Source organism: Mastigoproctus giganteus, chromosome 1 (assembly GCF_048544385.1).
Source record: "Mastigoproctus giganteus isolate SK-2022 chromosome 1, ASM4854438v1, whole genome shotgun sequence".
Classification (NCBI taxonomy): Eukaryota; Metazoa; Arthropoda; class Arachnida; order Uropygi; family Thelyphonidae; genus Mastigoproctus; species Mastigoproctus giganteus.
In genome coordinates, this window is record NC_143575.1 from 255,548,062 (window position 1) to 255,566,427 (window position 18,366).

At 34.1% G+C, this 18,366-nt stretch overlaps 1 protein-coding gene across 2 annotated transcripts in view; it reads left to right on the forward strand.

Moving 5' to 3' along the window:
- Positions 1-18,039, forward strand: part of LOC150091799 (transcriptional coactivator YAP1-like) — a 261,022-nt gene extending 242,983 nt beyond the window's left edge. For both annotated transcript variants that reach the window (XM_090377012.1, XM_090377021.1), the window contains 3 exons: positions 4,299-4,539; positions 12,543-12,649; positions 16,062-18,039. In XM_090377012.1, coding sequence (XP_090233138.1) covers positions 4,299-4,539; positions 12,543-12,649; positions 16,062-16,142 — 429 coding nt within the window. In that variant the 3' untranslated portion in view covers positions 16,143-18,039. The remainder of the gene's footprint in view (positions 1-4,298; positions 4,540-12,542; positions 12,650-16,061) is intronic.
- The last annotated feature ends 327 nt before the right edge of the window (positions 18,040-18,366 follow it).

Here is an 18,366-nt window from a genome sequence, read left to right on the forward strand (position 1 = left end):
TCTGTAATCTATGAATTACAAAATTTGATACAAATGTAATGAATCTTTAATCATAATTAATTTGAGAATTTCTGCACATTTTCAGTGCCTCAAGCTTGATTTTCTCCATTCGTTCTAATTGGATTTTGAAATTATTGTCATTTTAATTTATTATTATTATTTTGAACTTTAATTTTTTGCATCCATGTCGAAAATGATTTTGTTTTTATTGTCTTCTATCTCATAGCAGATGATAACTGTGAAATACCAAACAATTTCGTAAGGACATTATCACACTTCTGTTTATGTACTTAATGACTATTACAGTTAAGTTATTAAAAAGAATATAATTTTTATCTGCTTTAAAATATTTGAATGCTATATTATCATATGGGTAGAGATAAGCATTTCCCCCCCCCTTCCCTTTTTACAAATTTATCAAATTCAATTCAAAATATAAATATCACATGCTTAAAATGCATGCAACTAAATTGTTATTAAAAGCATGCCTTCATAAAACTGTTGAAAAATCTAAGCTGTTTTTTGATGAGCAGCAATATATAAATTCCTTTAAAATGAACTTGTTTAGGATTCGGTGTTAATTTTTCCTCCTCATATTTTTTATTGGGTAGAACTGTTTTCTGGTTACTGTTTCACCAGCTGGTATGTCATGTATTATTGAGATTGTGCTATTTTACTATCTGCCATGAAACTGAATAGGCATTTTGAAACCAAATATAATTTTGTGAACAAATTGAAGCAACACTTGCCTTGATAGCTCTTTTCACTGTCAATGAAAGCATTATTTGTTTCTTTTTAATTTCGCTGGATTTTCAGTTCTAAGAAGTTATAGTAAAATTAATATGCTTCTTTAGATTACCCAGAATGATGATGAGATGATTATATCCATAGCAGTTTTAAAATTTATTTTGAATGGACTATTAATATAAGAGATTGGATTGAAATACTTTTTCTTTATTTGGTATGTAATAGCCATATAATACAAGGAAGCCATGGGCTTTTGCTGCACTGGCTAAAGGGGGGATAGAGTAAAGAAAATGCAAATTATGAGCTTCCCCCTCATGTAGTTAACTATCCAGTTGACCTTTGAATTTGTTCTCAGCTATTTGTGCTGCTCCAGCAATCAATGACTCTCTGACTAAAAGAACACTTTCTACAATTTAGTCTAAACCTCTTTTGCTGTAATTTGAATTTATGCCCCTGAGTTCTGGAATTCTCCATAACAGTGAAAATTCTGCCTTCATTCATTTTACTAACCCATCTCAGAGCCTTATAAACCTCAATCAGGTCACCTCTGAGGTGCCTGGTTGCTGAGCACTGTAGCCCACGTAAACCTTTCCTTGTATGGTTGCCCTTTGCTGATCTCACCATGCAAGTTGTCCATCTTTGGACCTGTTCAAGAAACTCGGTGTCTTTTCAGACGAGGTCTCCATATCTCTACAGAATAACATTTGATAAATCATCAGTAGAACACCATGAGCTTTCCTGGCTGCCTGTTTACACTGCTTGGAAAACTTCATATCTGCCCATATTGTAACTCCTAGATCCCTTTCTTCCTCTGCTGTTTTTAATTCAATGCCACTAAGTGTATAATTTATTTTGGGGTTGCTATTCCCCAAGTGCAAGACCTTGCATTTTTCTGCATTAAAACGTAGCTGCCACTTTTCTGAACATTCTCTCAGCCGTTTAAGTCATCCTGAAAGAGCACTGATTGCTACTGATCATTAACTACTCTCCCCATGTTTACGTCATCTACAAAATTTGTAGATGACGTAATTCTATGTCATCGTCAATGTCATTTATGAAAATCAGAAGCAACAGCGGTCCAAAAATGGATTCTTCATGGACCCCACTTCTGACTTGACACCAATCTGAAGAATATCCATTAATCACAACCCTCTGCCTTCTGCCCTGCAGCTACCTAGCAATCCATCTTAGGATCTTTCCAGTAAACCAAACATGTTCCAACTCATTCAGTAACCTCTCACGAGGGACAGAGTCAAATGCCTTTCTAAAATCCAAATCAACTATGTCAAAATTGTACCCTACATCCAGCCCATGGATAACTTTGTCAAAATAGCCTACCAAGTTAGTTAAACATGATTTTCCCTTAACAAAACTGTGTTGTGTGCTATTCAGAATACTATATCCTTCTAAATGTTTCTGGATGGCACTCTTAATCACTGCCTCTAATATTTTCTGTCTAAGGTAACTACAAACTGTCTAAGACAATCTGCAGTTACCATATTCACTCTTAGAACTGTCTTTATGTATTGGTGATATGTTGGCACTTTCCAATCCAAAGGATTCTATCCTGAGCACAAAGATGCCCTCCTAATTATTCAATGGTTCGTTACACTCCTTGGCGGCCTCCCTCAAAATCACTGGATATATGCCATCAGCTTTGGGGGCCTTGCCTTTATGCTTGAAAGTTTTTTCCTATCCTCATTTTTACCTATTTTTAAAATGTGTTCTTGGATCATGGATAATCCGTAATTTCGAAATCACTAATTTCATATGACTCACAGCCTCACTCGCATAGCATGAAGGGTCTTTTTTTCAGTAGTGACAGATGCAAAGTATTTGTTCAGTTCATCCGCAACATCAGCTAGGTTGTTGAAGACATTCCCACACCCAGTGCACAAGTATTCTGATCTGATTCGTTTTTTCCTTCCTTGTATTCACATACATGAAAAAGCATGTATTCATCCATAATAAGTCAGCAGCTGCTTATTACAGGTCTCCTGAACATAGCACAACTAACGTCACTGATTTGATTTATTAAGTTTTCAACTAAAAGACACTTTTGATTTTATTTGGTTGTTTCTAGTGTTAAAGTCTATATGAGGTTCATGTAATACTGCTGCAAAGCAAGGTGACTTGTGGATCTCTTAGAAATGGATTTCTCTCCTTTCTAGAAAATTATAGTGATATTTGTTAGTAAAATAAGAACCATCCATTCTTGATATAGTTAATGTATTTCTTTGATCTGTATACCATTTCAGAGGAACATGAGTCACTATTAGGGGTTAAATTCAAGCACAATTTTTTTTTTATGTGTTTAAGTGGTAGTTTTTTGTGCCACACAACTTGAGGCTTGTGGTTTCTCACTGAGACTTGCTACATTATTTACTATTTGGCAAATGTTTGCTAATAGAGGCTACCTGCCATCTTCTGAAAGCACCAGTAAGGCTTGAAACTGCTGTCATCGCCAAAAGAAGTGAAGAATCCACACTTGTTTAACCCTTTCACTCACGGGCTTGCAGTGGTGAGTTTTCTGAATGCGCATGAACTACCAATAGTAAGTTTCCAAAGATAACACAGTAACAAAAATTTCACTCCAGAGTAGAATTTTGAATATCTGTAAAATATCTGACTGTCCAACATCAGAATGAAATTATTGTCAAAAATCAAATTGGAATTTTAAAAAAGTCTTAACAAAAATTGTGAAAAAAAAGCAACAAAAATCATGAAAAAATAAAATAAAAAGCTCACTGTTACTCCTTTTGATGGAGTAATATCTTCTACATCAATTTGTGTATCACTGGTTCAATACTGGTTTTTCAAGCCCAAATAGGAAATTAACAAGTCCAATTTTCAAAGCTATGATTTGAAATAAATAATGTGTGCATATGCATAAAAGGGTTAAAACTGAGATTTGCTTCTTTTGGCAAATTTTTAAAATGATGTCAGCAGTGTAGGTCAACACATTAAAAAGTATGTTTCCAAAGTGAGTATATAAATGCACACTAGTATGAAATTATTTCACTGTCTGCATTGAAATATAACCCTGCAACCTTTACTGAATACTTTGCAATGTAATTTATAAATTTTAATTAGTAAGCAGTTAGTGTGCAGCATAAAGGAATTTGCAAAAACATGAGTTTGACCCAGTACAAAAGGATACAAGTTGTTTTGCTGCAACAAAGGTTGAGTAAAAGTAAACCAGGAGTAACACTTACAGGCAGTCATATTGAAAGTTGCAATTGTTTTGATAAAACCAAACTAATTTTGAGTATACAATTTCAGTAATAATGAGAACTAGTTGCATATTATTTTCACATAAATTACTAACTGAGAAGAGCTAATTAATCTCAGAAACTTTCAGGTAAAAACATGCTAAAGCCATTATTGGTTTGCAGCATTTTTTAACCTATTTATGGTAATAGCATATTATTGTTACTGTCTTATTATTATGGCTAACTATTCCATCTGCTTGCAAGCATAGCATAAATAGAGTTATAATGCAAATATATACTTAAACAATTCGTAGGTTCTAAAATCTAACATTCTTTTAGGAGATGCTTCTGCGGCGCACCTTAGGGGAAGAAGTTGCAATGCCAACATCTCCTACTAATTCTAATCCTGAAGTTCCTCCTGCATCAAATACAGATCCTTTCCTTGGTGGAACAGACTTCCACTCTCGCCAAGAGAGTGCTGATAGTGGGCTTGGTTTAGGACCTAATTATAGCTTACCCCACACTCCTGAAGACTTTCTTACAAACATGGAGGAAGGAGGAGAGGCAGCAGCAGGAGATGGTAATTACATTACTCTTTTTTTTTTTCTTTGTTTTTTTGTACCCTAATTAAATTATCCACAGGAAAACTATGATTTGTATTTTGTTGCAGGTTGCAATTTTTTTGATAAAACCAAACTAATTTTGAGTATATAATTTCAGTAATAATGAGAACTAGTTGCATATTATTTTCACATAAATTACTAACTGAGAAGACTTTATTGTGTTTGTGATAGTATTTTGCTATGACTCACATGACTTCCCTCATACATAGGTAGCTACAGCTTTGATATTATTAAATATATATTAATATTTTATATTAATAGAGCTGAACTATTATGATATTTCATTTGACAGAGACAGCATGAAACTTTTGAATTTGTAGTAAGACTATTTTGCTTGCTTTTAATTTATATTTGTTCTCTGTATTTTAACTTCATCTATATATATATATATACTGTACTTTTATTTTTTATGTTCAATAAGTTTTATTTTACCATTCTGTATGTTTGGTCAGTGTATAATAGTCTCTCTCTTAAGGGAAGGGGTTTTGCTTTTGCCAAGGTGTTATAGTAGTCTTAGTTTTCAAATTCTTTTCATTGGCACCAACTTATGTTATCAAATGCTAAATAGGAAATGTTTTTGTAATTAAACAAGCTAAGGTTTTTATACCAACTAAGAGATAATGATCAGGGTTTAGATCTATATGGGGCTAGGAAACTGAAGGGACAAGTGGCAGAGAAGAAAAATTCACAGAATGATTATAAATTATCAGGGGACACAGAAGCCTACAGTAAGTATAAAGTAGTCTGTAATCAAGTTACCGAATGGGTTAGGATAAACAGCATTGGTGTGCTAGATGTGGATGTTATAACTATTGGTGAACCTGTACAGGTTGCTAACAAACTGAATAAATATTTTGCAGTTACGTTCACACGTGGATAAGTTTTTAGCGATGTGAATACCAGAAGTATGCCTAATTCTACCTGGGAGATAAACGATTTTATGAGAAGGAGAACTTAAAGGAATATGAAAGAGAAATCATTGAAACAAAATAAATAAGATGCCTGGGGTTGATGTAATCTCTCCAGTTATATTAAAAGAAGCAGCAAAAGAGGTAAGCAAGCTTTTTTAGTTTTAAGAGCATCCTTAGATTTCAGGGGGATGTTCCTATGGGCTGGAGATATGCAAATGCCTCCTGTTCACAAAGGGGGTCAAATTTCAAAGTGAATAATTATAGATCTGTAAGCTTGACTTCTGTGGCAGGATAAATAATAAAGTCTGTGGTTAAAGGAGTAATGCAAGATCATCTTGCCAGGAACACAGTTATAGGGCATTCACAGCATGGATTATTTAGGAAAGGTCTTGCCCAACCAATTGATTTGCTACTGTTAAGTAGTTAAAGGGGAACTGGATGCAAAAAATAATTTTGATATCATACTTAGATTTCAGTAAAGCTTTTTATACTATTCCACATGAAAGACTGCCATACAAATTAGATCTGTGTAGCATTGGGCAAGTTACTGCTATGGAGTCCCTCGTAGTTCACTGTTGGGCCCTCTTAATTTTTTCAGTGTTTATAAATGATATTGTTATAGGCATATCAAACTTAATATCTGTGTTTGCTGATGATACAAAGCTGGGTAGAGGTAAATGAAGGTATGCTACTCCAACAAAACCTGGATAAATTAGGCAGATGGATTGAAAAGTGTAGTCAGTTTAGTTTTAAATGCAGGTTGCTTCATTTGGGTAGCAATAGTTGCAGAATAACATACCATATGGATGGTACCACATTCAGTAGATGTACAGTGAAAAAAAAACCTAGGGGTAATTGTACAGTCCAATATGAAGTTCACCGAGCACCTCAGACAAGCTGCCAGGACAGCTCATAGTGTTCTGTAATGATATGTGGGAATTTTTCAGCATAAGCAAAGTATAAGACTGTGTAGACTGCATCTTGAATACTGCCTACAGGTATGGAAGCCTCATTTTAGGAAGTTGTAGTGGGAATGGGTGCAGAGAAGAGCAACAAAATTAGTCATGGCACATTTTACCAAGAAAAGACTTCCATTCTGTAAATTGAGCAGCATCTAGGAGGAAACCTGATCGAAGTGCTTAGGGTTTAAATGCATTGAGTAAACTAAATGCTGATGACATCCTTACGTCTTAGACAACACACTGAAAAGATGTCAACTTAAATTGGGAAAGGATGGTTGCATGACAGATGTATGGAAACTTGCTTTCAGCTAGAAAGTAATTTATTGTTGAAATAAATTTCCACGTGGTGTTGTGGAAATGGCTAGTTTGATTAAATTTCAAAGATTGGACAGATTATTCAAAGGAGCGGTGTGTTGATGCTGAATGAAAACTTCCTTGCATCATTTTTCCCCTGCTAATACTAATTCATAAAGACCTCTTCATAAAGGTAGTAATTACTAATCTTGGGCAGAGAGGGTAAGTCCTCCATGAGTTATTTCAGGTTGTGTTGTCTCTCCCCCTCCAAACCACACAAGATGCGTATCAGCCCATGAACATAATGCAGGACAACAACGTGTTTTCTGGAAGTAGTGTAAGAACTGGTGCACTATGGCCTGAGTAGCTTATCCACCTAGAAATTCACAAGAACAATGAGAATAATATTTTTTGTTATATAATGTTAGGCATGATCTCAAGCAAATGAACTGAAATTTTTTGTTACCTCCTAACTCCACAACAAGAATTTCTCATTCACTAAGGTGCCATTTTAATTACTTGTATCATCAATGATCTGTAACATTGTAATTCCTGCATTGTGGGTGAGCATACTGTATTTCCAATTCCAATCTTATCATTCAAGTATTACATTAGAAAAGAAAAGAGAACAGTTTTCTCTGTAATGGTATCCAGAGAGATCTATAATGTGGGTTATAGTGCCACTTCAAATAATCAGCACTTTCCTAATGAGATGAAGTACTGTTTATACAAATACAGAAAGTTCTCTTCCCTTTCACAAGTTTCCTCCGTATTGCTGTTACCTCAAACAGAATTTTCCTGATGGAGATAGGGAGGCAGTACTTAAAATAGTGAAATTCTATGCCATTTACTACTTTATTAAAGATGAAGATTTTTAAACTTTTCATTTCATACACCATTTTTGGGTTAATATGGCTATGCATACAGCCATTTAGAATGTTGTAGTCTTTTGTGCACAATGACTACTCTACCCTCTATTAAAAAAAAAATGAAGTATACATCCTTAGCCTTAGTTATAAGCTGAAAAGAATGGGTTATTAATGGGCAGTTATTCTGAGAGTGTGATATTCCTTGTTAGAATATAAATGGAATAAATGATCCTTTAAAATTTTAATATGATATTCATGTTGCAGCAGTTGTACCTTTGATAATATCTATTACTTTTCTTTATTTATTAGTGTGGGTACATCGGAAACCGTTTCTCTAAAACAGTTTCTCTATTAAACATTGTGTAATAAAAAAGCTCTGCCATTATTTGATGTTTTTACAACAGTTCAAACAGATCTAAATGATGATCCAATTCTCTGCATATGTTAAAAGTTGTTCAGTTCCCATGACGGAAAATATAATATACATGAAGTTCATGAGTTGTTTCACATTTCTGATTGTGTTAATTGTATTTATTCAACAAAGTGTACAAGCAAATAGAAAAATGATTTCTGTAATGTGAATTCTTCTTTAAAGCTATCAGTTAAACTACTTTTGCCCTCCCTCTTAAGATGTTTTCCAATTTATGAAATCCATATTCTTTGGCCTCTTGAAATGTCTTAAACAGGCTTTTCTATACTGGTAGCTGTAAAAAAAAATTTGGTGTACCTATAATTCCTAGTTTTGTTTGTTTATTTGAGTTTATCATCTCAGCAAATTTATGTAACTTTGTTGGCCACATCAACACTTTATGTGGCTAAGAGGAGTTTCATAGCAATCCTCCTAATCAACATCAACACTTGATGTGGCTAAGAGGAGTTTAATAGCAATCCTCCTAATCCTCTTTACCAATGTTAACCAGCAGATAAACTGGAATCTTAACATCTTCCTAAACCATTACATATTAAGTAAATGACTATGTTAACATGACATCTAGAAAACAAAATTATAACAAAACATCTGCTTCTGATCATTGATAAGCTGAAACAGGACCATGCCACAGTATGAATGGAGTGCTTGCTCCATGTGCATTTCTGCCAGGAGTGCAAAAATGAAATAAAATTTAGATTGTAGAAGAAGCAGTGTTAACTATTTGTCCCAGTCACTAAATACATAAACAGACTTGAACTAAAAGACTAATCAGTTTCTCAGCATGGTTAATCAAATTAAAAAAAACAAACAAAAAACCCTTTATGGTTTCCTCACCTGTACTGATACATAATGCCATAGAAAATAGTTGCATTATATATGTATACAGAATGTACTATATGCAGAGAATAACCATCAGAACAAGGGGAGTAACCTAAGTATTACTGTGCTGAGAAGATGTCTAAAATACATAACATGTACAACACAATACTATAATACAATTAAAAATTTGTTGATGGTAACAACCTAATATAATATTCAAATAGCATTAGCATTAGTAGAGGCATACAATGCAAGAAAGCAAGCTTATGCAGCATCAGCCTAAAAAAAAAAAAAAAAAAAAAAAAAAAACGCTCCAATTTCACCCCTCTGTTCGTTCAAAATACCTGTCCAGCTCAGCCTTAAATTTATTTAGGCTATCAACTTCCACAACAAAAGATGGAAGTCTGTTCCACCAGTAAACTACCCGTTGGCTACAGGCAAACTTCCGCACATCTATCCTACAACCGTCTTTCCTAAATATGAATTTATGCCCTCTCAGGTGATTATTCTGAGCAAGGGGAAGAATCTCATCAGCATTGAGCATGCTCAAACCATTCAAGGCTTTATACACCTCAATCAGATCACCACGCAGGTGCCTAGTCTCCAGACACTGTAATCTGCAAAACTGAAGCCTTTCTTCATAAGAGCAATTCTTCGTTCCATTCACTAAATCTTGTTGCCCTTCTTTGTACTCGTTCCAACAGCTCTACATCTTTCTTAAAATGAGGCCTCCAGACATGTATAGAGTACTCAAGATGTGGCCTGAGTGTGGTCCGCAAGGTGTGGCCATTGCTTTATGCAAGGGGATAATCACCTCCTTAACCCTGCTAGAAAAATTGCTGTATATCATTGACAAGACACCATGAGCTACTCTTGCAGAGAATATTTGCACTGCTCAGAATATTTGCACAACTTCATATCTGCCTACATAATTACTCCCAGGTCCTTTTCATTCTCTACCACTGTCAGTGTAGTACCACAGAGTTAATATGTTACTCTGGGATTACTGCTTCCCATATGTAGTACTTTACATTTGTCAATGTTAAACTTCATTTGTCACCTCTCAGCCCACTGCTCGACTTTTCTAGATCCTGTTGCAGCAGTGTACTGTTATCAGTGTCCTTAGGCACCTCCGTAGCCAGGTGGGAAGGAGCAGCAGTGCGTAGCGCACGCTTCTTGATTAGACCGGGGTTCGAGCCCGTCACCACCAAATACGGAGGATGCGGAAAGGTCAAGGGAATGACCACCGCATATTCCTGGAGAAATATGGCCTTACTTACTAATGCTCCTAAAAACAAACAAACAAACAACAACAGTGTCCTTAACAACCCTGCCAACCTTCTTATCATCTGCAAATTTGGACATTAAGCTTGATATACCATCATCAGTATCATTTATAAATACAGAAAACAACAATGAATCCAACACTGAACCCTGAGGGACTAATAACATTAGTCCACGAAGAGCAGTGTCCATTTGTTACACTCTGTCTTCTCCCACTCAACCATCCCTTTATCCATAGCAGCAATTTGCCTCCAAGGCCACACTGCTCCAATTTGTGCAGCAGTCTTCCATGTGCAACAGTATCAAAAGCCTTTCTAAGATCCAAATATATGATATCCAAGTTATTTGCTGCATCCAGTTCCTTTGTGACCACATCATAGTATCCAATCAAATTGGTCAGGCAAGACTTTTCCTTAACAAAACCATGCTATGTCCGAGCTATAACTGAGGTCTTGTCTAGATGATCCTGCAGTGCTTCTTTAACCAGTCCCAACATTAATTTTCCTGGAACAGAAGTTAAACTAACAGGTCTATAATTACTTGTTGCCCTTTGATCCTCCTTTGTGAATTGGGGTCACATTTGCACATTTCCAGTCCATGGGAACCTCCCCTGAATCCAAAAGGGGATGAATAAGATTGGTCCACTTAATATTGATGGTTTGATTGTTGATTCTGCTCAGGTAGCTGACAAAATGAAATGAGTATTTTGCATCTACATTCACACATGAGGAATTCTGTAGGAAACTTTGGGATCATGACCACACAGTTGCATATTACTGCCCTAGAGAACCATCTTGCTGATTATTTAGGGTATCTAATGAATGCTGCTTACACTACACTACTGGAGTGTTCACTTTATTTCTACATGATCTTCGATGACTTACATCTAAAAATTTTTGGAAAATGCTCCTGATAGCCATTCCACTGGTGGGAGGGGAGGGGGACCATTTTAAAACTACTCTTCATATTTTGTTATGGGTTGTTGGAAATTAGTAGACATCCAAACATTCAACTTTTCTGTAATGGCAGCATTGTAGTTATTTCTGCAAATTGTGGTCAACTCAATAATCTCTCGCAATTCCCAAAAGAAGAGATGCTAAATACTTAAATACATGAACAAAAAACTTTGTAAATTAGAAGTATTATATAGTGATATATTTGTGTGTTGCTAAGTGGTAAGGTTTTTTTAATGCATCCTGTATTTTATATTAAAAGATAACAGGAATAGCTTAGGCAGTTGAATTCAAATATTCAATTACCAAATCTATTCAGTAACAATTATTTTCAACTGTCAAATATTTATTAAAAAATATTCACCTGATATTTGTGCCATTTCTAAATAGCCTTAAGTATGGTACTTCTGACTAGTTTAATGCTTTACTTTTTGATTCTTCTACTTCAGGCCTTACTAGCTAACAAAGGCCATATAAAAATATTTATTTAAATTAAATCACCATATTTGACTGTAAGAAGCTCTAGACCTTAGATGCATCCAGGTTTTAGAAGGTGAATTTTGGCATAAAATATTTTTTCCAAACAGGAAACATAACCACCGTGTGTTTTACTAACTCCCATGAATTTTTCACCCACTCATGCACCCATGGAATTGTTGGTCATTGTATTTGCACTGTTGGTTCAAAATATGATTTGGCACCACCATCCTTGTGGTTCACTCTTCACACGCTTTAAAAGGTTTATTAATTGATGCCCAGTGGCTGCAGTTGGTTAAGACGTTCTGGAATCACAGCTTACTCAGTGTCTCCATTGCATGTGATATGAACAGGTTTCACCAAAAAAAAAAAAAAAGTTTTCACGAAGCCACTTAGATACTTTGACCATCTTTTTCTAGCCACAACTAGAGATAAAAAATACCATTGCATGCATTAATTAGTATAACTTCAGACCATAAAATGCACGAGAATTTTTGACAAGTTTCCACTCGGAAAAATATGTATGTATGTTTATTGTAAAGTGCATCTAATGGTCCAGAATGTACAGTAAATTTTCTGTTTATGTTGCAGGATAGCCACATAGGATCAGAGGAGTTTACAAGAACATTATTGTAATTTAGCACTTACATGGACTTGAACCACAGTTAACTCAAGAACATGCACTACTCTGTATTCACACTAACCACTTAGCTACATCAAGCCTGTAATTAAATTTCCTCTTTATATGCCAGCAAGGCCACGTGGGTCAGAGTTTACAAAACAGAATACAAAAACATGACTATATTTAGAAGTTAAATGGGTTCAAATCACTGTAAACTCAAACACATATACTACTGCACCTCACATTTGATTACTGAGCTGCTGTACTCCTCAAATAAAAACATTATTATTATTAACAAAAATGAGTGCTTTATATTTTATTTTAATTATTTTTGTTTAGATGCTAGCCATCAAACTAATGACCTAAGTATGGATAACATCCAGGGCACAAACCTTGATCTTGGGACAGAAAATATGGACTCTGAAGACCTAGTTCCAAGTTTACAGGTAATCTGATCTGATCTATTATTTGCAGTACTGTATTGAAATTGAAATACTTAAGTCTGCAGTCAAGTTTCTTATGTTTTAAATCTAAACTTGGCTGCCTTAATGAAGAATTGTTCTTATATAAATAACTATATATTAATTTAAATAAAAAAATTATATAGAAATGTGCAAGGAGTAATACTTCAACAGTAGTGCAGTTTTTCATAAAAGCGAGATTGAAATATAAAAAAAAAAAAAAAAAGTATTCTTTGGAAAAGGCATACATAATGTACGGGAGGAGCACTGTTAGGAAAGCAGTTGTTTCAGGTGTTTTTTTTTTTTTTTTTTTTTTTTTTTTAAATTGGGTACACATGTCCAAAACCATATACACAAGTAATTCCACTATAGCATGGAAATGAGGACTATTTTAGAAGAGTAGGTGCTTCATATGTACTTTTAATTACCATTCCATGTTGTTATTGATCTACTTCAGAATACAGTCTTATTTAGCATATTTTAAGCTGTTGGGTAGTCATGTCAAATCACATAAGATACTGCCACTTCAAGGCTCAGTTTTTACCCTATTCAATAAAATTGCCAGTTCTGAAATTTTTAAAAGAAACTATAGTGAAAAATTACCATAGAAAGCACTGCAACGGTCCTGATTGAACAGAATGCTTTTTCAGTGGAAAATGGTAAAAAAAAAAGAAAAAGGGGGGGGGGGAATTCAGAATGATCCCCATGCAGACCAGCACTGAGTTAAAATATTAAATTCAAAATTATTTTCTAGAAAATGCCACAAACCAGGTGAATTTTATATTACAGTCGAAGCTCTTTATAATGACCCTCTTTTTAATGTCCCAACACGTTATAACGTCCTATGTGGTTGGTCCTGGTAAATTTCTCATTAACCCAATTTTATTTTTCATTCATAATGACCTTGAAAAAAAAAAAAGAAGAAAAGAATTTCTCTATGACAACCATAAATCTCTACCTCTTAATCTGAATTTTTACTTTTTTTATTACAATATTCACATTTAAAAATGACAGAACACATCAAATATATTGAGGTAATTGCAGCCTGACTGAGAAATTATTTGTTAAGGTTTCCTATGCTTTTTTCTCACAGTGCAGTAATGAAATGAACATCAGCTAGAAGTGCATTTCGTTAGTTTGAGTGTATGTTTATTGATATGGCTCCAAGAAAGCTGATAGCTCTGCCAATCGCAGATAAAATTAGGATTTTGCAAGCTAATGGTGTGCATTCTAAGGATAACATCGCCAAACAGTTTGGCATTCCTGAGAGTACTCTGTTCACTATTCTGAAACATCAGAAAAGGATTGAAAGTTTAGAGAAATCTGCTGCACCTTGAAAACGTACTTTTGGAATGGCTAATGATGATGCGTGTAGAAAACGTTCTCGTAAATGGTAATCTTTTAAAAGCTAAGGCTGAATCATTTGTGCATCGAATGGATATTAAAGAATTTAAAAGTTCAGATGGATGGTTCCAGAAATTTAAGACTTGTCTGTCTTTCAAAAGAGTGTGGCGAAAATGCAGCCACAGACATTGACACTACAAACGAATGGAAGGAAAATCATTTAAGAAAAACTACTGAAGAATAATATTAAACAGAATTGTGCTATGTCTTGAAACCAAAAATCAATGTGAAATCTACATCCTGCAGGCAATTTATTTGTGTGTTTCAGCATGGGATGAAGTTGATGAAAAAGTAATCGTAAGCTTCTTCAAACATGCTGAAGTTACTATCACCTAAACTTACTACAGGAAAACTTAAGCTTCAAAAGTTATGCAGAAGTGAATGTGGACATTGAATGTTTCAGAATATGCACAAATGAAGAGGATCTTGTTGCAGACGTAATGGATTGTTTTGAAATTTGTAGATGAAGGCTAGGAATCTACTGTGGTTGAACAAGAAGTTTCAGTGAAAGGTGCTCATCAAGGATTATAACTTGTATGCAGATTATTTTTTTTTCAAGCTCAGCCTAACTGCAAAGGTGAAATAACTGCTATTGCGCATCTTCATAATAAATTTTTCTGTTTATACTCCGGCACCACAACCAAGTCAGTAGAGTTTGCAATAAATCGTCAGTACAAATATTTATCATATTTAGTAGTCATGGGCTTGAACCCCGGTCCTCTCAAAGAACGCGTGCTATCCACTCTCGCTCCTGACCACTGGGCTACGTCAGGCTACTCTAATTCTCCTTTAAAACATGCTCTACCATTTAAACAGTGTTTTGACAGATTATTTTAAATGTAACCTTACTGTGCTCTACAATCAATGCAGAATTTACAATCATAATTTTCTTGTTTAATACTGTACATATTATAAATAAGATTATACTATACTATATTGTATTAGTAGCATTACATTAAATTTTCAAACTTTTACTTTTGTTGCTGATTTTATGAACAATCAATATAACGTCCTTCTGATACAATGACCATTTTTCTCATTCTCTTATGGGGTTGTTATATAGATCTTCGACTGTAATTTAGTAAGTCATTTGAAAAATTTATAATTCTTGCACAGTTGATAGCTATAATTAGTTTTATATATATTTATTTATTTATTCATAAACTGAAAAATTGTCTTTTTTTTTAAGCAGCCAGTAATGTTACTTGTCTCTGATATCAGAAGCAGTGGCTATTGGAAACATAAGTGGATGATATATAAAATTTTCATTCTTAAAAAAAAATTGTTCAGTGAAGTTAATTTCATCCTATTTCCAGAAGTTTTATCTGCATTTAGAATAAAATTCAGTTATGCCATATTGTATTCCACTGAAGCCTGTTTTTTAACCTGCATCTGAATCACTTTTAAATCTGCCGTTGGCCCTGATTTGGTACCATATGTACAGTAGTTTAACTAAGGGATTATATAAGCTTCATATCTCAGTGTTCACTTAGATTCCATTTATATTTCCAAAGATTTTCTTGGGTATTATATATTATTAGGTTTTTGAGCTGTCTACTGCTTGATTTCTTCATTGTATAATCCTACCTAAAATTGTTTTATTAGATTCTTGGTCTATTTCTTTTGATGTCTCCCATTTCCTGTTCTGTTCATTGTTTACCCCATAGTAGCATAGCCAAAACTCTCCAGTTGAAAATTGATTATATAGCTGGATACAAATATCAATGATGATGAAGTATTAGTTGATAAAATAAAGAAAATGTAAAAGTATCGAACCCCCAAACTTAAAACGTGTATGCCCATCAAGCAGTATAGGTTAATGGGAGTTGAAAAATAGAAATAAAACTTCAAGTTCGTCTTTCTGTATATAAGGTAAATTAAAAGGGGGTTAAATCATCTTATTTTAAAGGAAAATTTTAATCTGTTATATTACAAGTATTTTCCATTTATTTCCATTTATCAAATTTAATAATGAATTGGTTTTGTTTCTCAGGAGGAACTGAATGCTGACATTCTGTCTGATGTTGAAGCCCTGCTGAATTCTAACAAAGAAAATGTCCTGACTTGGTTGTAAAAGAGGATAAAGGAAAGCTTCAAGATTCAAACTGTGTGGTATATATCAGAATACAAGCATTGCCTGAAGACTCATTTTTGAGCTGTCTACTGCTTGGTGTTCTGTCTCTCCTTATACCTCCTGTTTCTATACTGTTCTTTGATGGAGAATGGATTGTTAGCTTTGAGTGGCTAGAATACTAAGCAAACCTACTAAGTATTACTAAGAGTAGAGCATGTAATTTGCATGTTCTCTTTGACCATAGGATGTGTTGATAGTGAGACTATGTGTGCATGTCTGTGCCAAGACATCAAAGAGCAATATATTTACTACCTACAGACTTACCTGTCATCGTGGCAGTTGTAAAATGTGCCTTACTTGTTATTATTTTGATATATATTACATGATATATATATGTTATATATGAATACACACACACACACACACACACATATACACCACAAACAAAACCATGGCACTTATTTTTACCCAGCATTTGATCAGGGCTTTAATTAATTGTTTTAATGATCATTAACAGATCTGTATGATTTGTTGTTTATATGAATAGGAAAATGGGTTTTTATCTTTTATAAAATGGTGTTATGGTTTAGGTAATAACAGCTGGCAATACAGCACGTCCTTTCCAGAGTATATCTGTTCGTAGTTTTACAAAGGAATGTATTGCTTCTTCAAGTGCCTTATGCTTCTATTGAGGTAAAATCATACAAGTGTTGAAACTGTAAAAATTTCTGTATTGACCCTTGGTTACTGAAGTTGAATAATTTATCTCCACCTTTAATTATGTCCCTTCTCAGTACATTTAATGTCATTTTGAAATGAAATAACTATAAATTTTGTCATTACCATCGCTTCTTAGTCACAAACATTATATTGAACCATTTAAGCTCAGCATGTGGTTCTACATGTACCAACCTGTGATGGTCTTTGTGATTATATCTTTGTTGAATTTCTGTTGATCACCCTCATAATGGAAATGAGGTTTTGTGCATATTTTTGAAAGAGGCCTTATCTGTTGAAATCACATATATTTAATCAAATTGTTAATGGACTGGCTTTATGTCATTAAATTTTTGAAACCCACTGCAAGTGCCTCAATCAATCAATTACTGCAACTGGTTACTACACTACAATTATTGCACTGTGTCCCTTGTTGTGAAAGTGATGATTTATGCAATTTTTTCCCTCTCCTTTTGCATATAATCAAACACCCATCAAAGGAATTCGAATTTCTGCAATAAACTGTCACAGTTATATTCATAGCTGTAAGCGACTGATGATCTGTCTGTGTACCTAGAACAAGTGTTGTCCGAGAAAATGTTTTTACCTATTTGTTATGTTTGAAATTATATCTCCTTTATTAACATGAATATATGTCTTTTTTTAAATATAAATTATGACTCAGGAACTTTTCTTGTCTTATCCCTTACATTAATGCAAATTTAGCTGTGTTTGTTGTTGACTTCTTCCTTTTTTTGTGTACTTTTTTAAATTTTTTTACTTGCCCTTGCAAAGCAAATGTGCTCAGAAGTGTTATATAATCTCACCACCACTGACTTCATGAAAATGATATTTTTGTAATGTTGGTTATAATCTGTACAATAAGCAGTGAAGTTTTCTTTTTCTAGTTAAGCTACAGAAAAAGTCTTGTGCCAAAGATTCATTAGGCACATTGATAAACCAGAATAAGGAGAAGGAATCTCCTCCACCTCATTCACCCAACAAAACTATTGTGATATTTTTGTGTGTTTCAGGTTTGTTTTTAGTGGATGTAGGCTACATCCATTTTTTTCCCCCCTCTCCTTTGTTAAAGTGACGCCAGCAATCATGAAAATGTAATTTGTGCTAACTGCTTGAAGACCATTGTACATAATGTGTGCCATTATTCTCTTTCTGTTTACATATAAAAAAGAAAAAAAAACTGTCATATTAGTGGTGCAGGGTTTGTGTTATTGTGTAAATAAATTTGAAGTATAAAAATGGGTCGTTGTGTATTAGTATTTTTGTTGGATGTTTTATTTTAATAGGTGCTGTAAAACCCTGTGACAGTGCTTCTAAAGGAAGAGTTGTCTTAATGCATGGCTTTGGAAACGGATTTTTTATTATTATTTATCACCACATCAAATATCGCCATCATTAAAATAATGCAATGTACTCCAATTTTGTTTTTCACCTATGTTCTACCGTTAACTATTTACTACTTTTCAGTGTTCAATTTCTTTCACAG